The sequence below is a fragment of the Telopea speciosissima genome, chromosome 4 (genome assembly GCF_018873765.1).
Source record: "Telopea speciosissima isolate NSW1024214 ecotype Mountain lineage chromosome 4, Tspe_v1, whole genome shotgun sequence".
NCBI lineage: Eukaryota > Viridiplantae > Streptophyta > Magnoliopsida > Proteales > Proteaceae > Telopea > Telopea speciosissima.
In genome coordinates this window covers 24,899,121-24,924,111 of record NC_057919.1, presented here as the reverse complement: position 1 = coordinate 24,924,111, position 24,991 = coordinate 24,899,121, and the positions used below count along the sequence as shown (strand labels likewise).

Sequence of the window (24,991 nt, the reverse complement as noted above, 5' to 3'; positions counted from 1 at the left end):
ACCTGACTTAGTTGTGTGTTAGGTGGATAACAATAAAACTATACATCATCATTCATTCATGTAGCATGATTGTAAATTGTATGTGATGTACGGTCTACCTTGGTGGTATGGGACACCTTGGTATCCGTCCATCATGCATGGTTTGCAGTCAACCCCATTCATTATTATTATTGTGTATGCTTGTGTGGCTTAGCCACTCATTGAGCTCAGTTGGAGCTCACTCCTCGAGGAAACATATTTTTAGTTGATGTAGGTACATTTGAGCAGAGTGGCACGGAGTATGAGACTCCTGAGGCTGGTTACGTTGATTGGTGGGCTCCGGAGATCGTGGAGCACGGATCGGAGTGTTGCTGTGACGTGTGTTCCTTCGCGGGACAGTGACTTATGGCCGGTGGCCATCTTTTGATGCACTTGATTATTCATTTTTGAACTACAGGTGTATTCTTTTGATTCCTTTCATGATAGATGTATTATTTATATAGTAGGTAATACATAGGTCCTGATTGGAATGATTTGTACTGGGAGGATTACTTAAACAACATTATATAAGTTATCACGTAGATTCTATACACTCTGATATTAATATTTTAATCTGTTTTAATCTTCTGTGGTCGTGTGTATGAGTTAATCCTGTTTACTACATCTGTGATCTTGGCGGTTTGGGAGCATATTGGTACGCTCTGATTGCATTCCCCGTGGTTCAAGAATGGGGGTGTAACAACCACTCTTACTCCTCGTCGCAATAGTCCTCTTTGCATGCGGGTCCATGAAAAAACAAGAATCAATGGTAAATGCCACAATAAGGTTGGAAGAAGTAGTAATCTTACTGATGGATAACAAGTTGTATTTAAAGGAAAGAACCAGCAAGACATGGTCAATAATGAAACTAGGAAACAAGGTAATAGAACCAAATTGAATAACATTAGCGAATGATCCATTGGGCAAAGTAATTGGCAAAGATGTTTGACAAGGGGTTAAGGAATGAAATAAAGAAACATTATAGGAAATGTGTGTAGTAGCACCAGAATCCAAAATCCATGAAGAAGAAGATGGGGAAGAAGAGGCACTACCTGCCATATTGACCATAGGGTGATTACCAGAAGGAATGAGGGCAAGAAGATGCTGAATCTGCTCGGCTGAAAGAGATGGAGTGTTGACCGGGGCGGATGATGGGGCATTCACGGCAGTCGCAGCAAACCGAGGGGTTGTGCCACGGGAAGGGGCAACAATATTAGGTTTTTTTGAGTCATGGGCAAGCAGTCCACCAATCAAGATACCCATGTTTCTTGAAGCAGTGGCTCTCCGAGTGACCGTCCTTATCGCAATGGGTGCAATGGTATTGCGGTTTGGAGGGTTGCTCGGACTTGCGAGTCGAGGCAGCAGAGACACGACTAACGGCTATGGCGGCTTGGTAAGGGAGGGAGGATTGACCAACAGTGAGGGAGCGCTGGTGTTCCTCTTGAGGAAGTAGTGCATATGCTTTGTTCACAGTGGGCAGTGGTTCCATGAGTAAGATTTGGCTATGAATGGCTGCGTAAGAGTCGTTTAGGCCTTGGAGAAAATCCATCAAATAATCAGTCTCCAAGATTTCATGAAGTGGCTTCATCGCTCCACACGTACATGAAGGCAAAGCACTATAGGATAATAACTCATCACGGAATCCCTTCACAGCAATATAGTAAGTCGAGATGGAGTCGGTGCCCTAGACGTGGGTGGAAAGCAAACGGCGTATTTCAAAAACCAGAGGAGCGTTCTTGGGAGAGAAACGCTCACGGAGATCAAGCGATGCATCACGGGCAGAATCAATCCATAAAATACTATGAGAGATTGATGAAACAGTGGAATGAACGATCCATGACCGTACCATGCTGTTGCATCTAATCCAGTTGGAGAAATCTGTGGAGGTGGGATCCGGCTTGGCCAGAGTACCATCAATAAAAGACCATTTATTTTTTGCTTCAAGAGCCATGAGCATGATAGGGTAGTTGTCTCCATCAAGGAGAGGCTGAACGAGTGGCGATCCAGGCTGAGCGGAAGATTGAAGGAAGTGTGGTGAGGACACCGGAATAAGGGAAGAAGAGGGCATCGCCGCCGTGGGTTGTTCGTCTCCAGGCATGGCGAGAATGAAAGGGAAAGCTAAGGATCGGTTATTTGGCTGATACCAAGTTAAGGTTGAATAACCAAATTGGATTTAATCATTTGCTTTGTATTACTATAAAGATATGTATATATACAAATACAATCCCAACTCTTCTCTTATATAAAAGGAAATATACTACAAAAATTGGAATACAAGATAAGAAGAGGAAGGAAACGCGAGGATAGGGTGGAGATAAATAAATAATACGATAAGACTCTCTCTGTATGCAAGCGCGTGTGTGTGTGTGGGAGTGGGTGGGGGTTGCCTGCTCTGAGCCTCTGATGGATCAACAGCAGAGAATGGAAAGACCGCTTTTGGGCGATCGAGCGGCGGCAAATAAGAAGAGTCGGAGAAGAGCTGCTTGGGTGTTCGTTACAGTTCTCATATTTATTGGTAAGTTCTGTTTCTATTTGCTTTTCTACCTCTCTCTGGTTTCAACATGGAATCGCCCGATGATACCCTTTCTCTCTCTCTCTCTCTCTCTCTCTCACTGTGCGTGTGAAGTACCTTTCGATTGGTTATTTTGCTTTGATTACCTTATGCATCTGTTCCACACTTCCACTTGTTCATCGGATGTATTTAACGGTTTTCAGGATCTCTGTTCTCAATTGTTTAATTCAATTCGAGTAGTTCAGGAAAAATTTACTTTGATTTCGACTGTTTGTTTCTCTTCTTTTTGATTAATTTTCTTCTTGAGTCTTTGAGGATCAACAGTTCATGGATTTCTCGAACCCTCAATTCTTGGGAACTTTTAGAAGCTAGGTTCCGTTCTTTCAGGTTCCCTTCTTCGAGTTTCAGTTCCAGGTTAAAAAAATAACAATTTTCGACTGCTTTATTAAAAAAAAAAAAACAAGTCCATGGAACATGTGGTTATTGAAATTATTTATTTTTTCTTGTGATTCAATCAGTACTTACGTTAGAGCCCATAGTGTTTGGCATGGCGCTCCTTTTTTTTATTTTGCTTTCTCTGTTTGCTGGCTCATCGGAAACTTCTTTTGTTAATTTTGCTTTTTATGTTTGTTGATTTTTCGGAAACTTTGCTCCTTTGTTAATAAAGATATGGGGACAGTTTGCGTACACGGCTGTATAAGGCGTGCATGTGAGAGGGTGACAGTTTCAAAGCATTAAATATGGGTTGAGGGGTTTATGACTTTTCCAACCCTTTGTGAGAGGAGACATTACCGTTCGACCGTGTATGAAATCTTTGGCCCAAAACTATTTTACCAAAACAAAAAGTCAAAGCCCAATTGATAATTGCAAAACCACAAAATGGTATACTTAATGGGGGAGAGTTCAGATCCCCTACACGTACGTTCACCTCAATGTACGCTTGTATTGGCATCTAAAGTGTACATGTAGATAACATACGTGCAGGGGATCCATCTAGTTGTGGGTCCTCAGATGTCATCAACACAAGCAATATGTCAGCAGTTATTGGATAGGGTATGTAGCCCAGCACCGTTGATCCTTTGGTTAACATTTTTGTTTGATTGATGACATAATGAGTTATCATCTTCAAATTATTTTTGAAAATACTTTTATACATTTACTTTAAGGAACTTTTTAATTAGAAACAAACAAAGGCAATTAAAAGGAGGTGTCTAGCTTTAAATACACCAATAGATGCGATTTAGATATTCTCTTACTAAAAAGAAGAATGAGAAATTTTGTTAGAGGAGAAAGTAAAGCTTACAGCGATATGAAAGAAAGGAAACACCCTTGGCAAAACAAATGTGCCTCCCTAATAATAGAAAAAGGAACGAACAAAAACCTAATATGAGCAAAAGAATGGTTAAGAAATAAAATGTCCACTATAACTTGAGCAATCCAATCAAGAGAAGAAGAGAAGAATTTAAGAAAGCAACCAAAGCCTTAGAATTAGAAAATACAACCAAATGTGCTAGCTAAGAGCTTCAGCCTCCATAGCAACAACTGATATCCCAAGACAATGTTTGTAGTTCCCAGCCACAAATCGACATTGATAATCTCTAATAATAACCCCCCTACCAGTAATAAAGCCATTAATATGAATTAAAAATGATTTACAAGGTCAAATTTTACTTTATTCTGTTTTGTTTTTTTTTTTTGGTAATAAAATTTTACCTCATTCAATCACGCAATAATGTGTTTCCTTATCACGTCCAACCAAAAATAAATAAATAAACGACACAAAATTATAAAATAAAAGTTAAATTGTTTTTTAAATTTTCAAGAAAATATTTTGCATCAAAACAAAATGGAGATTTAGGCTCAATCTAGTTTAACAAAATTTGTTTGAAAAATATCTTTAAAAAAAACTATGTAAGAATTTAAAATTTTTTATTAAATGTAAATAAAATTCTGAGAAATAAAATTTTTAAATTTATTTTTTTGAATTATTTATTAGGAAAATATAATGTTGACTTGGTTGATCATATATTTCGATTCATAGAAGAGACTTCGAATATCATGTGGTTGGATTCTTTTTCAAAAGTACTTGAATGTTTTTTTTCATATACAATAATAAAAATGACAATAAATCAAATAAATATACAAAATAAATTTTATAAGGAAAGATGATGCATATTGCCTACAGTGTTGATATCATGCACTCTCTCACATTCTCTCTCCACTCCTTGACATGTCGATGATCCTATTTTTGAACCATGTCATGCTCCCGTTGATTTGGTGTGGGTGATTCTATCTCACACCGGTAATTTTTCAATCCCCTGCATATTTTTATAATTGGGAACTAGTTTTTAGCAATACTCCCATGTTTCTTTCTCTCTATTCCTCAAAATAAGGGGGTATAGGTGTCTTTTCATATGGAAAGGAGAGAGATAGACTCATGGGAGTGCTGGCATAGGCTACATTCCCGGACATAGCTCTTTTTCCCTTTATAATTACAAATTGATTTTTGGAGAAATTATTCTACATTGAAATAAATAGAGCTCAAGAAATTGTAGACAACCTCTTTGAAGAACGGTACTTGTGAAATTGCAGTTCCAAGCATAGTTGGAAAACTGGGTTGACTGGGGCGAGTCGCCCGAGTCGAGTCAAAATTTTGAAAAACTTGGTCAAGAGTCGTGTAGACTAGGCCAGGGTAAAAAATGACAAGACTGGATCATAAATGGTCCAAATCAAATAAGACTTGGTATTTTTACCCAAGCCATGACAAAATCTGTGAGTTTAGTTATTTTTAAAAAAATCATAAAACCAGTTCACTTAAAAACGATAAGAATGCCTCAACTCCTCGACTCACTTTTCTTGTTCAACGGTATAAACTCAAAATGCATTGATATGTGATTACTTTTTCTTCTTTTTCTTTTTTTTTTTGGTTTTCCTCATATTTTTCTGTATTTTTTATGATCTTTTACTAATTTATATATATTTATTGTATTATAAAATTAAAAAACATGACTCATCTTGACCGGGTTTGACAATGCCAAGTCATCAGGTTTTTCTAAAAGCCGAGTCGAGTTAGAAAACTTGGTTTTCCAACAATGGTTCCAAATGTTTATTGTTTGTATATTCATTGTTTTTAAAGTTGGGAGTCAGATCGGTCTAATTGGATTAGATTCTATTGTGATTGACCTTGATTTCGCCTGATTTGACATGACCAATTCTTGGTCCTAAACCCTAGATCGTTGAGTTTCAAATTTGAGGACCAATTCTAAGGGTTTTGAGACGATCCCCGATTCTATGTTTTGAACGCTTGGTTAAATTGGGAACAAGAAGGCACCCAGGCTCCAAAGGATTGTGCCCAGACATTGGAATGGAGAAATGATCGTCTCAACCCCTATGAAATCAAAAATCTCACCCTTATAATGTGAGGGCCAGGGGCCATGTATCCTAGCAGCGATCCCCAAGCATACACCACGAGAGTCTAGTATCTATTCTAACATACACCATCTCACATAATGGGTTGTGGGGTCTACACTGACATTCTCTCTCCTATTCTCATCATGTAGTTCTCATGTAGATAATACCATTCTCCAAACCCGTATTGGTGTAGTGTACAGGTTTCTTCTTAAACTATCCTCGTGGAAAACACACTTAGAAATCTAATTAAGAGAGGAAGTGGGATCCTCTCCAATGACATTTAAAATGGAATGGACAAGATGTCTTGTTTGGGTTTGTAGTCCCTACACTAGTGGGGGCCAATGAGAGTGTATATAGCAACATGAACATGGGTGGAATATTTGATTTCATGAAGGATGGGGTGGTAAATTCATTCACTCCTGTGTGAAGGTGCAGGGGCCACACCCGCATTAGCATTCTTTTTTCAAAATGGATTTTTTGGAAATGTTTTTTTTTGTTTTTGTTTTTTTTGGTAAAACAATTTTTGGAAATGTTACCTCTAGATAAAAGAAAGGGGAAAATAATTTCAGAATTGTTTTTTTTGGTAGAATTTCAGAATTGTTTAGTTCATGGTTTGATTGAGATCACTGACCAGGCTTCTGGTGGTGGCACCGTGCATTATACTGTTAGGCCTTGTAGTTTACCACGGTTCAGCCTATTGGGGACTGAGAGAGGAGAAGTACGAACAGAGGAGAGATGCAAACGACGTTGCTGAATCGGAGAATGGCGTCGTTGCTGCAGACGACGGCCGTTGCTCTGACATTGGCGTATCTGTGCTTAAAGATGGTGGCCATGCGGTTGATGCTGCAGTGGCAACAGCATTGTGTTTGGGTGTTGTCAATCCAATGTCTAGTGGAATTGGAGGTGGTGCCTTCATGGTTGTTCGATCTTCATCAACCTCGCAAGCTGAAGCTTTTGACATGAGAGAGACAGCTCCATTAGCAGCTTCAAAGGTCTGTACTTCTCTGTATTTCAAGTTAATACAAATCAATTTTATTCCAACATTTGGAAGATAATAAATTAATTCTGTTTTCGTTATGAACAGGACATGTATGAAAATAATCCTCAATCAAAGTACATAGGTGCACTTTCCATGGGCGTTCCAGGGGAGATAGCGGGCCTTCGTGAAGCATGGTCAAAATATGGACGATTGGCATGGAAGTCTCTTTTCCAACCTGCCATACGGCTTGCTAGAGATGGGTTTGTAGTTGCTCCTTATCTTGGTTCAGCTATTAAGAAGAGTGAGAAGCTGATCATGGCTGACCCTGGCTTACGAAAAGTGTTTGCACCAAATGGGAAATTGTTGAGACCTGGGGATACTTGCTACAACGTTGAGCTTGGGCACACTTTAGAGGCAATTGCAGAAAATGGGCCGCAAGCATTCTACAATGGGACCTTGGGAGAGAATTTTGTGAGGGATGTGAGACAAGTTGGGGGGATTTTGACAATGGAAGACTTGAGGCATTACAAGGTGGAGATAACAGATGCAATGGCTGTCAATGCTATGGGTTACACCATACTGGGAATGCCTCCTCCTTCAAGTGGAACTCCAGGGCTGGCTCTTGTGGGTATTTTTTTTTCTGTCCTTTCCGGCAGTTTTCTTTAGTGTTTCAAGGTCTAGTGCAATAAAATATACCTTCTTTCCTCGACCATGGCCACAATGAATCTTAAAGGAGCAGATGCTAGCCTGAGTCGATAACAAAATTCAGTGAGTGCCCTCATTTTGGGTTCCTGCTGAAATTATCAAATTTGAATCGACTTAACTTCTATACCAACCTTTTATTGGGATGGGTTCCTCTAGCAGATGAGGTTTTGGGCTTCTGGCAGCGGCCTTGACGAAAAAGCCATGATTGTTTGCAGTGTCTCACGAGGATTGTTAACTGGTGCTATCCGAGAGTTCTAATGGCTAGATTTACCTTACTTTATGGTCTCAACTCTTAAATTCCTTATCTGTGCATCTTTTTGTTTGTCAAGATACTAACCTGCTAAGATGGTAAGTCCACGAAGATTGATACAGTAAATCTTGGTTCTAACCCTATATGATGGTCAGTAGATGAGAATATAGTGACTGCACCATCAACAAATACCTATTTATATTAACCCGTGTCATCTGTAATGACCGCAGCGAAATGCCTTGGTCACCTCTCATATGTTCTAAACATGCTGTTTGCTGTGAGCTTATGTACTGTGTTTAGTTACTTATCTATATATATTATCAGTCTTTGCCTCTCTGGTGCTTATTCTCTGCTCATTTTGTGATTATTTAATCAGGTTCTGCACATTTTAGATGGCTACGGATCAGCAGATGCCGTAAAGGGACCGTTGAGACTGCATCGCTTGATTGAGGCAATGAAGCACATGCTTGCTCTCCGGATGAACTTAGGCGACCCTGATTTTGTCAATGTAACTGACTACATTACTGATATGCTGTCCCCATCCCTTGCCAAGAGTCTCCAGCAGAAAATATTCGACAACACAACATTTCCTCCTGATTACTACATGAACAGGTACATGTTAACTAATGAAAATCAGTGTAAGTAAACTAAGGGGATACAATCTTGTGTCAGTTAATTCTGTAAAATACAGCTGCTAGCATTTTATATCCTTTAGATTCTCTGGCTTCAAGGGATGCCCCTCCGTGTGACCTTCAACTCTTCAAAGGTTTAGATTTGGTTGAAAACTAATATGTTCTGAAGAACATCTTAAAACGACCATTAGGTGGAGATCACTCCCCACCCCCACCCCCTACAAAAAAAAAAAAAAAAAAAAAAATTATGCCCCAATCTCTAATTATTGACTCCCTCTGAAGCAATCTTTAGCTGCTGCATATATTTCTTTCTACAGTCAGCTCTTCTGGCCACTGCTTCTGTTGTTGGTGCTAAGTTTTGAGTCTTCTGACTGTTTGCCACTGACATTTTCAGATTTAGTCAGCTAAGAGACCACGGAACCAGCCACTTCTGCATTGTTGACTCAGATAGGAATGCAGTATCAATGACAACAACTGTAAATTATTATTTTGGGGCAGGAGTTCTCTCTCCCTCAACTGGTATTGTACTGAACAATGAAATGGATGACTTCTCCACACCAACTGAGATCTCTGTAGATAAACTCCCTCCAGCACCCGCAAATTTTGTAGAACCCAGAAAGAGGCCTTTATCTTCCATGACACCCATCATCATTCTCAAGGTAGTATTGAATGTGAATACTTGCTTTCATCTGTTTGATTTGAGAAATCACTTCTGCACTTTCATATTAATTAATGCTCAAGACTACAGACCAAGCCCATTAGTAGAGCTACATCTATTTACTTGCAGGATAATCAGTTGGCCGGGGTTATAGGTGGGAGTGGTGGTATCTTCATCATTCCGGCGGTGACTCAGGTGTTTCTCAACCATTTTGTTTTGGGAATGGAACCTCTCGCTGCTGTTCAGTACCCGAGGGTCTATCACGAGGTTCCTTTTCTGGTCTAAAGCTTTGGGTTTGGTTCACTTGTTTATTTGAGTAACTGAGGAGACCTATCCATTTCACTCTTGATGGCTGATAGCATTCAATCTTTGTTGCAGTTAGTACCTAACAAGGTCTTGTACGAGAATTGGACCGTGATCGATGGTGACCATATTGAACTCTCCGATGATAGAAAGGTTTTCTTAAAGGAGAGGGGACATGAATTGAAGGCTCAAGCAAAGGGGGCCATATGCCAGCTCGTTGTACAGACCCTTGCAAGCCCCCTCATTGATACCACAAGAAAGATTGGGGGGCAGCCTAACAGTGGCCAAGTTTTCCATGGAATGCTTACTGCTGTAAGTGACCCCAGAAAAGATGGAAAACCCGCTGGTCTCTGATTTATTTTTGGGTAAATGACATTTGGGGTACCCAACATTTGGTGAAATTCCACCAATAGTACCCAACATTTGGAATAGTATATTTGAGGTACCTGACATTGATAAATGTGATGTTCGAGGTACCTCACGTTTAATAAATATTACGTTTCAGGTTCTGTATTTTTTTTTATAGGGAGAATGTCCTTTGTACTGCAGCTCAGGCTATGCCCAGTACATGGACCTGCCACTTAAGGGGGTGGAGTGGTCATTGCACCCACTCCCACGTGCTTGGATGCAGCTTCCGCTGCGGCACAGAGAACAGCACCTCTTTTTTATTATGCCATTTTACCCTTGGTGTCTTCTCTGGTAATGAAAGTGAATGGTAGAGGAGAGCAGTGGAGGAACTCGATCTGGGTTTGCCGGTTTCGCCATTAAGGATTCGTGGGTCAGGTGGCAGTAGCCCTGTTGCCAGTGGGTTGACAACTACAAACAATAGTTCTAGCGTGTATGGTTCGGTTTGAGGGAAAACTTCGAACAACGCACTCAACGCGGTTGTCAAAAGATCCGATAGTAACTGAAGAAAACCCCCCCCCCCCCTCCTCGCTCCAAAGCCATCGATTCAGTCTTTGTTTCTTCTCTTCTCGGATTTTCACATTCTCTCCTTTGTTGAGCAAATCACAGTGCAGGTCAGAATTCCACACCCCCTCGCTCCAAAGCCATCAATTCAGTCTTTGTGTCTTCTCTTCTCGGATTTTCACATTATCTCTTTGTTGAGCAAATTACATGGCCCTCCCTTGGATCATGGTCCTCTTACAAACCCCACCCCGGTGTTTTGAATAATTACATCCGCACCCTTTAAGGCTGACTGTTTTAGTGAGATATTAGTTTTGAAATGTTAAAAATAAATTTACCCCTTCTTTCTTCTTCTTGCAACCCCACCCCACCCGACCCGACCCGACCCGACCCGACCCGACCGCTCTACAATCCCGCCCCAGCTTCTTCTTCTTCCTGCAGCACCACATACCCCTTACCCCTACCCCCTACTACAACCCAACTACCCACCGGCCCCTACCTCTACTACTACTCCCGTGCAACCCACCCCGTTATCACTGCAGATACCCTAAACGCTGATGGGATGGGCCTTACCATAAGCAGGATCCATACTTGACGAATTAACAGAGCCTCCACAAGCAACATCATTGACGATGCCCACCTCCAAGTCCGTTGTCGCGCTCCCTCCAAGTCAACTGTGTTCGACGTTCAACATCCCTGAGTTTTTCACCTGTTCTATTCCCCGTCCCGTTGGAAGCTCCTGAAACACCAGAATCCTTGTAAGTAACATCTAAATCCCCTCTACTCCAGCATTCGTACCACCCCAACCCTACTTAGTTTTCAGGACTCTTAATCCACCACCATCCGCGTCGCATCTCTACCATTCTCGCCCCCTACGCATCGTAGTAGCTTGAGATCTCTTATGCTTAAGGGCTCCACTCTCATCTTCCATTCTTCTATAAACCAGCAAGTCTTGTTGAATGGGACACTGGAGATGGGGATAAACCCTTCTCTTCAATTTCCTTGTGAACATTGAGGGCTTCAAGACATCGTCCTTGTTCTAAATAAATGGCCATTAAAGTGTTGTAAGTGACAACATAAGGAAGCATACCTTCCTTTGCCATTTCTTCCATCACTTTCTCTAGGTGTCTTGATGTAGAGGAGATATCAGCATAGTTCTTGGATTCCCTGAACTAGCAGAAGGTGACCTAGTCTAGCAGAAAGTACTGAATTTTCAATGGCCAACTTCTGGGCGACATAATTTTGTCTTTACTCATTCGATTCGCCATTATAATAGGTTTTTGGAAATGGGCGATAGACATCTATATGTGAAAGCCTGGTTCAGCCAGGGTGTTCTTTCGAATTTTCCTTCATTTTGCCTAGTTTAGCCAGGGCATTCCTCTGAAATTTCCTTCATTTTCAAGGCCATTCGGGGTTCTAATGTTTTGGCGCCATCTTCTACTTTTGGATTTTGGTGCACTTTTTTGAATTTTGAATTTTTGCACATTTTTTTTAATTTCAAATTGTTCTTTGATCTATTATATAAGTTCTCTTAAGATCGTGTAATATTCATCTTGAAATTTATGAAAATCAGTCATTTTCGTCTCTATATTCTATCTTGTGGATTCGAGGATCGTTTGTGCTAGAACAATATCTAGCCCCCCATTCTTTTACTACATCATCTTCAAATTGCTCAAAATTGTTTCACCACACCCAATAGACTATATATGAAAAGGTTTGGGCCAGCGAAACCATTGGTCTCCTTCTTTCTCTTAAGTCACTTGACAAGAGCTACAACAGGTTCTAATCTCTTTGCTTTGCCAAAACCTTTGATCATTGACAAATATATAGGAAGGGGCAGATCAGAAAAATCCTTAAGAACATATTCTGTATCTTTCAATGTTTTAGCTACTGTAAGCCCCAAGTTAATGCACGGACATCAATTCGTGCATTCTTCCCTTCAACTACTTCTCTCTCATAATCACAACCTCCTCCTCCTTTAGTTGGAAATATCCCCACCATCTTTTCCCTCAACAATATCATGAGAGCCTTCTTCCTCATTTGGAGATTCTTCACTAAATTCCTTCCCAATTGCTCGTTGTTCGAATGCCCAAATCAAGGTAAAATATGGATCTTTATCCCCTCAATTTGCCTGCCCTTTAATTTTCTCAATTCCATCTAATAGGGGGGAAAATGACCACTCTACCTTCTGCCCGAACATATTGCCTGGGTGGGGTCCACCTCCCTCTATTAGAGGGAATTGAGGAAATTGACGGACAGGCAAATTGAGGTAATAATTTTCCAGTAAAAAACGCACTAGACGAAATTCTAGATGGTTCACGAATGAAAACAAAATTCAGTTTTGAGTTGTGGGTGAAAATCTCGTATGAAGCATCACGTTTTGGCTACCAACGTCGATGAGTACTTGAAGCAAACAAGTGATGGGAACTTCTTCTCTGACGTACAACATTACCCACAAGCCATCTTCTCTTCGTTTTCCTTGTTTTTGAAATATTGGAATAACCCACAGCAAACTTCAAATGAGGGGTTGCCCAAAAGTCCCTTTTAAGGATCAAAGGCTTTGAGCTTCCATCTTTGATGTGAAATCATAAAGCCATTATAAAGAATCCATTCAAGAGTAAGAAGAAAAGTGTTGTTGCAGAGTCGTCGGAGTTGGTCATTGGTTTTGCAACTCGAAGATTGCTGGATTGGAGAGATTACTCCTTGTAGATCGTCGGAGTTGACAGGTTGATACATGCAAGTTGTCGGAGAAAGAGGTGAGATGGAAGATGAGGTTGGAACAATGGCATGTTGAGCACATATCTCAAGGTTTTATAATGAAAAGGTAAAACTACACTAACAAAGGGTAATATGGCCATTGGGTTACTTGTAAGTCCCACCACAGTCCAGTGGAAGTCCATGTAATTGTTTAAAATACGGGGGGAGGGTGGTTAGTAATAGGACCATAGTCCATGGGAGGGCCATGTAATTTGCTCTATTTTGTTTTATATACTATTTTTAACTTTATCAGCTGAGATCGATTGGCATGACATTAATTTCTGAACCCTTAAATTTTGTTTTGAACATAAAAATATTGGATATAGTTTTCATTAGATCCAAATAAATGGTTTGATTTTAATTAATTCACGTTTGCAATATTTAGTATGATTGTATGTCTAGAGGTATGACCTTGAAGTGTTCACAATTAGGGATAGAGTTGGGCTCTTTGTTTGAATGGTTTTTGCACTGTGTTTTTTGGAATGAGAATTCTAGACATACATGTGAATACACTTTTGTGTGTGTGTATCGGACTCGATCATTCGAGAACTTGGCATAGTTTACTATCGAATATTTATTGTGAAAGGATTCTTGATAGTTGTGTGATCCCTAGACATGAGAGACCTTTATCATTGCAAACTGACACTTTGTGTTTTAGTCAATATAAGGTTGATGTTTACATCTAGCTAGTTATACATCACCGCACTAGTCCACTGTACTTGATTATCAACGTAAGCGGCACTTAATAAGGAATCCACTTACAACGTATCTCGAGAAAGAATCCAATTGGACGAAAATTCTGAGCTCAGTGGTTTAATTGTAAAGTCTTTATAAAGAATTTATAAAATTATTATATGTAATAAATATATTTTATGGTATTGTTTTATTGTTCAATTAGTGATCAAGATGCTCTATACTAGTTGATCAGTAGACTAGGGTAGTCACAATAATTTAATTCCATGTATTAAGGTCTATTGTGAGATAAAGTAAAGTGAAGGGACCTATACATAATGTTTCCTATCAATTATGGGTTTTATGGCTATTATCATACTAAGTTGTCCTTATGGGCAATTAACTTAATTAGATGATTGAGTGTGACTCAGTGTAACTTACCTTAGTACACACCCAATAGGATTGCATCACTTGGCACTAGTAATCCAAATAAGGGGAGGAATCTTATTTGGCTATATATTAACCTTAAGAGGAGAGAAATTAAATATTAGTCATTACATAAACTCACAATTTAGAAGAGCTCTCTCTCTCTCCCCCCAAGTGTTGGGATTGTTATTGTTCGAATGAGGATTTCGTTGCATTCTTCTCAATCAAAGCGTTGAATGAAGATCAATTCATATTTCTATGGGTTTGGTGTTAAGTGTTGTGAACCATTGGAGGTGTTTCACTTGCAACACTAAAAGATAAGCCAAAACACTTAGGCTCCTTTTGTTTTGCCCTAAAATTTTACATTTAAATATTTTTCGAAATAATGCCATATATTGCATGAAGATCAATCCATTATATCGGATTAGAAAAGTTCTGATTTTAGTGATATTTTCACCTACGAAAAATTCTTAGGCTCTGTTTGTTTTGCCATAAAATTTTACATGTTGAAAATTTTTTTAGTGTGTGTTTTTGTATGGCAATAAACATTGGAAAACTTTTCAACATATAAAATTTTCAAAGTAAAATTACGCCGAAGCAAACAGAGCCTTAGCTTCAAATCATCTCTTTATAGATCAATCACGCCCAAATACGGGAAACTAAAGTTGACCAAATATGGATGAGTTTCCTAATCTATTGTTGTTGAGGGATTTTGGGTACAGGCCAAGGCAAATCGGCTGCCATGGCGGTATCAAAGGGTACTGGTGGCCATAACAACTTTGGAAACCTAAATTTCAAGATCGGATGAGGGGGAGACTCCAGATTCTCCTCATTCCCATCTAACCGTTCTAAACTGGGATAGGAACTACGAGCATGGTAGTATAATGTGGGGTGGCGTTGGTGGCAAATTGAGTTGTGGTAGCAGTGGTGGTGAAGGGAGTTCATCCAATATAACAGATATTATACAGTACTCAAGGGAGGGAGCAGCGAGAAGGTGTGTGGCCGGGGACGCCTTTTTTGATGAGAGTGTGTGTGAAAGAATCTGCATGACAGCATCGTGTGGATCCTTTTTCCATGAAACAATTAACGAGATCACCACAGCTTTGATTTAAAATCTAGATTCTTAATACTGCAAATTAAGTATGAAGCCTAATGCTCTTTTGAATCATACTACTACATTACTACTCATAGCGTTGCAAAGTCTAAAACTATGGTTATTTATTAGTAAGAAAATATCCCAACAGGCAACGATTAGCACACAAGAACAAACCAGAGAGACATTATTTTCCTAAGTAGAGATAAAAGAGAAAGCCAACTTAGCAACATGTATGGTTAGCTAACACCTCAACTCAGAGGTTCCAAACTTCCTCCAATTCTTTGATCAAGATCCTCGAGTAACCTCATGAGCTTTGTGCTGCACATACTACCCATACTCCTTAAGCCTTTTTCTCACATCTTTGGCCTTATCAGCTACCTTGGATCCTGCATAATCAAGTTGGTCGCCCGCCCAGAGGGTGCTTCCCAACTACGTAGTTGTAGTCTTGTAGATCCAGGAGGGCAAAGCCGACAATGCTGCCACACCAAACCCAGTAGCTACCAGCAGTATCACTATCCCTTCCAGTATAAGAATCGGGCTCAAAACAATGCTGGGCACATTGACACTCACCACAAAGGCAGCTGTAGGTAGAAACCCTGATGCATCAAACGCTTCCATATGAGGCATTGAAGGTCAAGTATTCTGCTAATTTTCGGAGGGGCTGAGTTGAGATCTCATCTGAGGCTACATCGCCTCAATTCCATCAGATGGTATGGTTTAGTGCAGCCTTTGCCATCGATTTTGGTTTTTGATCTACAACAGCTGCTCAGGCACAAAACCATCGCTTTTGGCTTCTGATCAACAACTGCTTGAGCACCAAAACAAAATTCATTGTATCGCAGTATGGCTAGAACTTTTTTTTTTTTTTGTGTTGATGTATACATTAATGTTGCTTTTCCCTAACAATTAAGTGAAACAGTAGTGCACACAGTATCAAAGCAGGGAGGTCGAGTGTTCAACTCCTGGAAAGTGCAACAATCTGGTAAGGGCCGACACTTCTTCTCCCTCGGTGCCACATGAGCTCCACGTGCAAGAACCATGTGATCTTGGTGTCCACATACAAAACCCAACCATAAAAGGTAAACTAGATATTGACTTGAAGTATCAAACCCCTCAAGAGAAAGGAAGAAAGGAGTGAAAGTCTTTCCAGAACCTTCCAGATTTGTGCAAAATGGAAAATGAAGAGTGCACCAGACAAGGTACTGTACATCGTATAGAGGATGTAGATTTTTTTCTTTACATAGCCACCAGCCCAAAAGGAAAAATTTCATCTAGTCAAAGAAAACAATAATACAGCCTTAGAGGTTAATGCATAGCATAAGAAATCAGAGTAGGAGAGAACTAAGTCCATGGAGGACCCGTTAGCAAGCAACAAAGTTGACAGTCCAAGGAACCCAATTAATAACATCAAAAGAAGGAAAACAAAAAAGAAGCTAGCGACATTCTTCAATTATTCAAGTAATAGCCCAAGGAGAACCATTTGTGATTCAACTTGGAGGAGATGTTCCCAAATGGAAGCAGAGACTCAGAGGAACACCTTCAATTGTCACAGATTCAGGACCCAACTCCACACCCAAAGATAAAGCTTACCTCAATGCAAGTGTTTAATCATGGGATATGAACATTTTATCAGAGGGGATTGAGAGGAAAAAACTGGTAAGTAAGAAGGTTTTGCCTTGCTTATGATACAGCATATGTCGTGCAAACAAATATATCACTGTTCACCATCAACAACAATGAGAAGGGGTAAAAGAAAATGCCATGTAGTAGCCCAAATTTGATACATAAGAGTCAGTTGTGACTTGATTGAAATAGCTAGGAAGTTCTGTCCATCAATTGAATTGGAGCCAGAATGTTCGACTTGCTTGTCTCGACAATACACCCATTCATGACCATTTCTTCCAACATGAAATGTGCCTTCTCCAGATGCAACATTATGTCCAGTTCGCACTGAATATTTTAGTTTTCAACAAAAAAGTTAGAAATCAATTAATCGCACGAGTTTTTAGTTTGATATAACAGAAGCAGGGAAGCATAGTAACTTCAGATAGAAGTGGGTTATAACTTCCCTATCAAGAGAGAGAGAGAGAGAGCTTATAACTCATGGATTTAATTGTGGGGCCTTACCACATTGCCAAAATGGCGATCCATAGTTTCCACAATCAGATGAATGAATTCCAATATAGCTAACTCATTCTGCACAAAATGTGAAAAGAGAAGATTATTTGTGCAGTCACTTAACATTGTAGTCATCTCAAAAACGATGAGATTAGGAAACGTGACAAAACAACATTGGAAAGTTCCTGCAGAAGCTCAAAACAATATGGGGAATGTCTATTGACAAACATTCAATTTAGTAAAAAAAATAAGGCACCAAATTAAATGATTTTGCGGACCAACCACCAAATACACTGAACTAGTCAACCAAAGAATAGTGCTTACTCGGGAACATAGTTGTCAAGGTGTCACTAGGCGAGCGCCTTGGACGACTTGGTCGCCTTGTTGGTGTCGCTTTGCATCTGGACACCCTCCAATGCCTTGGGTTGCCTAGACGCCATGACAACTATGCTCCGGAATATTTACGTGGGTATCCTTGGGATCCACCTGCAAACCTACAACACCATTTAATTTTGCACTTCACATGTTGCCAAATCAGATCTTTGAGGAGATTTTGACCATCCATAGTCCTATATCAAAGTATTTCAATGTCCCACATCAAAGTATTTAACCATGAATAAAATGAAATGTTCATAAGCCACATAGATCCACACCACAAACACTATCCTCAAACATTAACTAATTCAGTGTTGTAAAAATCAAGAGTTCAGACAATAATCTAGGTAGCACCTAAATAAAATTTTGATCACCCAAGTGGTCCCAAACCAAAACCACTTGATCCTAAGGTGTGAACTAATTCAGTGATGAGGAAATCAAGAGTTCAAGATGTAACAATATCAGAAAGGTCAAACCAGTGAACCGAGAGGAAGAGAAGAGATGGGAGAAAAATGAGAGAAAGGGGGACTGTCTAGAGAACATAAGTCACTACCAGCAGTCCCCCCCCCCCCCCACACCCCAAAGCCATTTTATATCTGAAGAAGTATATAGCAACAGACTCCTATTTGTAATAGGAATCAGAAATAGAAATTAGCTACAACTCAAACAGACTAACTTAGAGACAACTACTAAACACACTAGAACTCCAAGACACCAAGTCACGATAGAGTGAAAACTCCCCCTACAATGTTACAATAATTAACACTCCCCCATAAGCTAGAGTATACATATATATCAAAAGAAAGCTCCAGATTGGACCAATAAGACTAGATACTAAAAGCAAAACCAGTCTTGAATAATTAACACTCCCCCTCACATGTAGCATTACACGTGGACAAATAATGACCACTAATAATCAGCATCACAAATATTCCAATAATTAAGAGTAGCTGCAACAAGATCTCAATAAAATAATCTCCATTTCACCCCTTCATGGTAGAAATAATCTCCATGTAAGTAAGATCCCAATAAATTCCAATCTCCCCCTCACGGTAGCCAATACCAGATAAACCAGATTTAAGCAGATCCAACCAAACAATAATTTCCGATAATAACAACCATCACTCCATGCAAATACCAATCTTGAAAAATTGCAATCGAAATTGATGTGATCAAGGGCCCACCTCAACAATAATATGGCAATATACAATCCCAATGGCAAATTTATAAATAATTCATGCAATCCGGGTTCGAAAACCCTGTTTGGGCTTGCTATGGACCCAACCAAGCGCCTAACTATCTCAATGTATAATGGCAGTGGCAATCTCATAATTAAATAAAAGTACATAACCCAATAAGAAAGTGATGACATTCTGGTAAATATGGTGAACAATATAGGATTCCTATGGAATAAACAAAGGGTCTTAGGGTCAATGAGTAAAAGTTCAAAAGACAAGAGCAAAGCTGGAAGTTGGTTTGGGGTTTGCAATTCACTTTTGCGGTAACCCAAGTTGTCTCAATGGAGCAATAATTAACACAAGCAATAATCTAACTCGCAGACCCCATTTAGCTGAGATTCTCTTGCCGTGCTGGGCTGTACCTCTTTCCACTTACTATCTTTCATCTTGTTTTATTTATTTCCCATCTTTTCTTTTCTTTTTAATCTCTTGCCCCATCTCTCCTTTCCCATCCTTTCTTTCCCTTTTTTCGGTTAGAACTCTGTTTTGCTTGGATCCATGTCGCCGACCCCATTAAGTTGGGATAAGATTGAGTTTGTTGTTGTAATAACCTAACTCGCACCCTCCTCTGGTGCTCAATACCAGGTGTGCTGAAAAGTTGTCTGAAATGGATACATCTCAAGGTGAGATTATCTGCTAGTCTAGATTATAATCGAACCCGATTTAAACAGCATATAAGTGGTATCAAGGGAAATACAATATTCTTTTGCAACGTCAATCCAACAAAAAAAAAAAAAAAGGATATATGTCAGTCTCATGTTTTCAGTACCAAGAGATGGGAGCGATGATTCTGGAAAATTTTCCGAACCTTAAGAGTCTGCTCTGATAAATCATGATGGATGGATGATCTTAGAAACACGTAATTACTTTATCCTAGACACTGGCTTCTCAAGGTTTAGGGATTAGAGAGTAAGAGTGTCAATTCTGAAATGGAACCGATAAGAAATGAAACTGGCCGTTTAAAATCGAACCGAACTGAACTGAACCATTATAATTGGTTCGTTTTTGTTTTGAAGTCTAATAATAGGTTTCGGTCTTTAACTGAGAAACTGTGCGTTGTAAACTGATTAACAACAACAACAACTCAGACTTATCCCATCTAAATGGGGTCGGCTACATGGATCCTTGCCCTCCAATCAGATCAGCTCAATTTGAGGTCATATTTGAAACAAGCCCTAAGCTATGCATGTCTTTCTTCACCACTTCTCCTAAGGTCATTTTAGGTCTGCCCCTAGCTCTTTTAGTTCCTTCAATCTGAATCAAATCACTATTCCGTATTGGAGCATCCAAAGGCCTCCGTTGAACATGGCCATGCCACCTCAAATGACTTTCTTGTAGCTTATCACGTATTAGGGCTACTCCCAAACCAGCTCTAATATGATCATTCCTTACTTTATCCTTCCTAGTTTTTCCACTCATCCATCTCAACATCCTCATCTCCATTACACTAAGTTTATCTATATGATGCTTCTTAACTACCCAACATTTCATACCATATATCATAGCCAGTCTTATGACTGGCCTATAAAATTTTCTTTTAAGTTTTAAAGGGATACGCCAATTACACAGCACTCCGAACGCAACTCTCCACTTCATCCATCTTATTTTAATTCTCTGCGAAACATCATCCTCTATATCACCTTCTTTATTTATGATTGAGCCAAGATATCTAAAATAATCACTTTGTGGAATTTCCCTCTCATCGAGTTTCACCACCTCATTATCTGTCCTAGTGTAACAAAAGTTACACACCATATTGTCCGACTAAATATTATAATATTCCATATCAAGAAGAAGCTTAAGAAAAGGAGAGAGTGTGAAAGTGAGTGACTGAGAATGAGAGAGACGGAGAGTGTTGACTCTCTTCTTGCTGTTTTATATCTATTGTATTTGATGGACTTCCACACTCTTGCAATGCAGAAATTTCCAGATTATTCAGCAGTTAATCCTTTGTGTGTGTGAGTGTGTGTTCGGGGGTGGGGGGGGGGGGGGGATATCATGGATTTGTTTTGCAACTCTAGTGAAGGGGAAACCGACTAGGAACAGATCAAGCCAAACCGTATTAATGGGTTTTGGTTTGGGAAATTGCAACCGATTAATAATCGGTTTAGTTAAGTTCATTACATCTTGAACCAAACTGAAACTGAACCGATAAACCAAAACCGAAACTGATTTACACCCTTACCAAGTAGAGAGTAACATACTATGGCTAAATTTTGTTAGCCATATAAAAGCTTCTAACCTTACATATATGACCCAAAAGTTATTTATGGATCCTGTGGATGCTCAAACTCAAATATAAAGGTTATACTGTCTATTATACACTGCGCATGCACACATGTGCGCACAGGGGGTGAGGAGGGAGACAGCAAATGTAAAGAGCTTCCAGAACTTCCCATTCTTCCTGTATCAGATCCAGAACCACTGTCAAACAAAGCAACATTCCTTGGTGACTCAACACCATCTTATCTTTGCATCCTTCCGCCTCTTAAACCCTTTTCAAGGTAAAGGATCCACATGATTCCAATACTATTATGATGATGAGCATTAGATGATGATGACAAGAAGATGCTAAAGTGACTCGTGGAGTAAAGAAAAACTTCATTTCCCTTGGATAAATAGTAGGGACAGAAATAGTTTGGGTCCAGTACAGACTGGGGGCTACTCTAATGCCAATCCCTTTCAACTTATCAGTCAGCCTAAACCAATCTCCCAAGAATGGAGTGGGGCAGAGCAACCTATCAACAGAAAAAGAAAAAAAAGGGGGGGGTGGGGAGGAGGGAGGGAGGGAGGGATCAACAAAGCCGCTGCTTCATGCTTACATTGGACAGTGAGCTTTGTTCCAGAGGCTACTGATTGCATCCATGAGGTGATTATTCATCTCCCATCATGAAGGAAATATAATTCCAAGAAGCCATCAAAAGAAAACAAAATTGAAGGTAGTCATAGCTTCCTTCACTTCATGACAGAACAAATACCAACTAAATAGAACAGGACACCTGACTATGGGTACTTACAAAAGAATAAAATTCCTACCCTTCACCCAATACACATTAAGTTGATCCAACTCTCCCATGAAAGAAGCTTAAACTATAATCACCAAAGAAACCTAAAAATACACAGATTTATTAACATAAATTATTAGAAGCACATAACAACCTTTTCACTGAGATATAGAATATTAGTAAGCAATACAACCCAAATTCAAGTGGCATTACAATTACATCATAATCCTTAAGAAAAATCAAAAAGTGCCTGACGTGGATGGTCGTCTGGTTGATGCTGGAGATAAACTGCATCACCTACCCAATGAGACAACTATAAATAGGCTGACCATGGACCTGAGGTGAACAAGATGTTTGGGCTCTGTTCTCGACTTCTCCCATAAAAGGGGAACTACAACCTATTAACCTAGGGATTCATAATCACCCAATTAGGTAAAAAAACAATTGCCTTTGAGATCTAAGTTTCAATCTGAACAAATGCAAGATCTTCATGCCATACAATAAATAATATAGTATCTACTCTATGTTCTTACTCCCACCTGAAAGTGAGTGCGCCATAGTTCATACTGCCATGACAATACTGGAAAGTTTCCTACAGAGCAACCATTTATTATTAACTTCTTTTATTTCATAATTATGGCCTTTATTGTTGTCCATATGTGATACTGCTTCTTAATTTTAAAAATGGCATAATTTCTTGTTGTTGACTTGGCAATGACAACAGGGCTTCACCTTGAGATCACTGAATACTGTAGCATCAACTCACCACTTTGGCGTCCATGAATGATACTCTTCTATAAAATTAAATAGTTGACATTGCTCTGATTTCCGCTTCAAAACAGAACAGTTAAAACATGAACGATGAATCGCAACTATGACATGTAGAATATTTCATCTACCTCAATGGCAACGCCACATTTTTTTACAGACATTGTTTTCCCTAGATATTGTATGACATGAACAATCCCATGTCATCATTTAAGTACCCAATTGAAATTCTCTTCCAGCAAACTCAGTTAAGGATAGTCCTTAACAGCTCGCAAGGATGCCAAGCAATGTTCCTCAGGGATTTTGACATTATGTTTCTGTGATTTCCTTTTAGATTACCTATGTTTCAAGATAGGGTTGTTGCTCTGAAATAAAAATTTTAAAAATAAAAAACATCAAAACTACAAAAGACCATGTCCTTGCAACTTTTCTCTTTAATGAACTCTGAACCTCGTTCGCCTCAGTGAAAATTGTACACCTCTCTTTGATGGTGAGACTTCATCAAGCCCCCTTGTTTCAGTGCTCAGACTCAATGAGAGAGTAATTATCCCATCAGTTTCTTTCTCTCTTCTCTTTCTTCCTTCTTCTTCTTTCCCATTTTGGAAAGCTTCCATTAAAGCTTCATCACGTACTTGATTCACCTTTCCTTTTGAATATATCACCTATCAGTGTGGCACTATTTCAATGGAAGAATTCCATTCGATACGTAATCATTATACAATATTAAAGCATACACAATATTGGGATTCCACATTTTTACATGATTCCTATGTCGCATCTTATTTTGCCTATTTTAGGAAGTATTACTCAAACAAATTGACATTAAAAATTTTAGCTAAAATAGGTCTCATCCTTCCTAAAATATTAAACAATCATCCAAAAATTAATTCTTCCTCTTATATTTATTAAGTGGGAAGCCACATGTAAATGCTCATGGATGTGTTTTGATCAAAGGACTTGCATCGCCTCATCTGATTAATGTTTAGGCCATTACAATGCCTTTGCACAGGTCTCAAATATCTCCACTACCCTTATTTTTTGGGAACCTAGTATTTCTTGGGTAAGTGGAAACTTCATCATGATAACCAAACAAAGGAATGTAGGCAGATATGATAAAGATTAATATTCATAACTACTACTCACTGTAACCTGGGTTGTTTCTGGTCCAGGAATACCTTAGTGATGTACACTGTTTCATGATGAATATAATCAAGCCACCATGAGAGTCTTTTATATTCCTACGCTTTACCAATCTTTTCTGTGATATCATGTAACAATGATATAAGATGGATGCCCAAGTTTTTAAAGCATCATGGCTGAGTATCAGGGCATATTTTTCCATTCCTGATAGAATTATGTGTTTAAAAGTTTTGGTTCGTAATTCAGAAGGGCATCCTATATGCTCGAGAGCTACGAACCACTGATAGACCAAGTGCTATCAAACAAAATCCAGCATGTCATATAGGTGAATGGAGCAAGAACGCAGAAGTGGCAAAAATTCATGGTGCATCAAACAACCACATTAGATCTCTTTTCTACAGAAAGTGCTTAGAAAATAAACAGTGTGGCACAAGAATCTCTTTTCCCCCCTTTTCTTCTGGGGGGAAGGGAGGAGAGGAGGGAAAAGTACCTCATCGTTGTCAACCCCAACCAAGAAAAACAGTGATGCATAGCGCCTGTAGACAATTTTGTAGTTCCGATGCTCGACAAATGAACACTGAGATAAAAGAGATGGTTTGGCCTCAATAGCAAAAAGAGGAAAACAGTTTCAAGGTCAAGTAAATATTCCAAATCCATCAAATTAAGGCATAACGGTGTTGTGTCCGTAACAGAGCAATATCAATAACAAAAGCCTCATAAAACTGAAAACCATGAAGGATCATCAACACGCTGGAAGATAAGAGGGCGTATAGAAGAGAAAAAAGCGAAATCAAAAAATTGGGTCAAGCATGTGAGAGAGAGAGATAGAAACCTGTTGCTCGTTACGGGCAAGGCATTTGCGGACGATTTCACCCTCGAGAGCTCTTCTCTGATCGAGGGTGAGGTACTCGTAGTACTGGGCAAGGCGGGTTTGGCCCTGCTTGTTCACAAGCAGTATGAATCTGATCCCCATCTAATTCCCTTCCCTGTTTCCAGAGCTTGCGCCTCTCAGCAACAGAAAC

At 39.4% G+C, this 24,991-nt stretch overlaps 2 protein-coding genes across 3 annotated transcripts; one reads left to right on the top strand and one right to left on the bottom strand.

The window, feature by feature from the left end:
* The first annotated feature begins 2,401 nt into the window (after positions 1 to 2,401).
* On the top strand, positions 2,402 to 9,843 carry LOC122660586 (glutathione hydrolase 3-like). Of its 2 annotated transcripts, none has more exons than XM_043855958.1 (7): positions 2,402 to 2,533; positions 6,611 to 6,933; positions 7,026 to 7,544; positions 8,252 to 8,487; positions 8,902 to 9,166; positions 9,295 to 9,432; positions 9,544 to 9,843. In XM_043855958.1, the coding sequence occupies exons 1-7, from the start codon at positions 2,422 to 2,424 to the stop codon at positions 9,820 to 9,822; spliced, it is 1,872 nt and encodes a 623-aa protein (XP_043711893.1). In that variant the 5' UTR covers positions 2,402 to 2,421; the 3' UTR covers positions 9,823 to 9,843. The 2 variants fall into 2 exon arrangements, with proteins under 2 accessions (XP_043711893.1, XP_043711892.1); XM_043855957.1 differs by having other exon boundaries at positions 6,605 to 6,933.
* A 7,139-nt stretch (positions 9,844 to 16,982) lies between these two features.
* On the bottom strand, positions 16,983 to 24,991 carry LOC122657812 (AP-4 complex subunit sigma-like). Its single transcript, XM_043852606.1, has 4 exons — positions 24,802 to 24,991; positions 24,460 to 24,546; positions 17,453 to 17,521; positions 16,983 to 17,275 (listed from the first exon to the last, which is right to left on the bottom strand). Exons 1-4 carry the CDS (start codon positions 24,940 to 24,942, stop codon positions 17,141 to 17,143), a joined length of 432 nt encoding a protein of 143 aa, XP_043708541.1. The 5' UTR covers positions 24,943 to 24,991; the 3' UTR covers positions 16,983 to 17,140.

Excerpts from the sequence above, each read along its gene's own strand:
- LOC122657812 (XM_043852606.1), bottom strand. The coding sequence starts at position 24,942 with ATGGGGATCAGATTCATACTGCTTGTGAACAAGCAGGGCCAAACCCGC. Across the intron at positions 24,547-24,801 it reads TTGCCCGTAACGAGCAACAG|TGTTCATTTGTCGAGCATCG; the intron begins GTTTCTATCTCT and ends CTTTTATCTCAG. Across the intron at positions 17,276-17,452 it reads ATCGCCATTTTGGCAATGTG|TGCGAACTGGACATAATGTT; the intron begins GTAAGGCCCCAC and ends TAAAATATTCAG.
- LOC122660586 (XM_043855957.1), top strand. The coding sequence starts at position 2,422 with ATGGATCAACAGCAGAGAATGGAAAGACCGCTTTTGGGCGATCGAGCG. Across the intron at positions 7,545-8,251 it reads GAACTCCAGGGCTGGCTCTT|GTTCTGCACATTTTAGATGG; the intron begins GTGGGTATTTTT and ends TTATTTAATCAG. Across the intron at positions 9,433-9,543 it reads ACCCGAGGGTCTATCACGAG|TTAGTACCTAACAAGGTCTT; the intron begins GTTCCTTTTCTG and ends TCTTTGTTGCAG.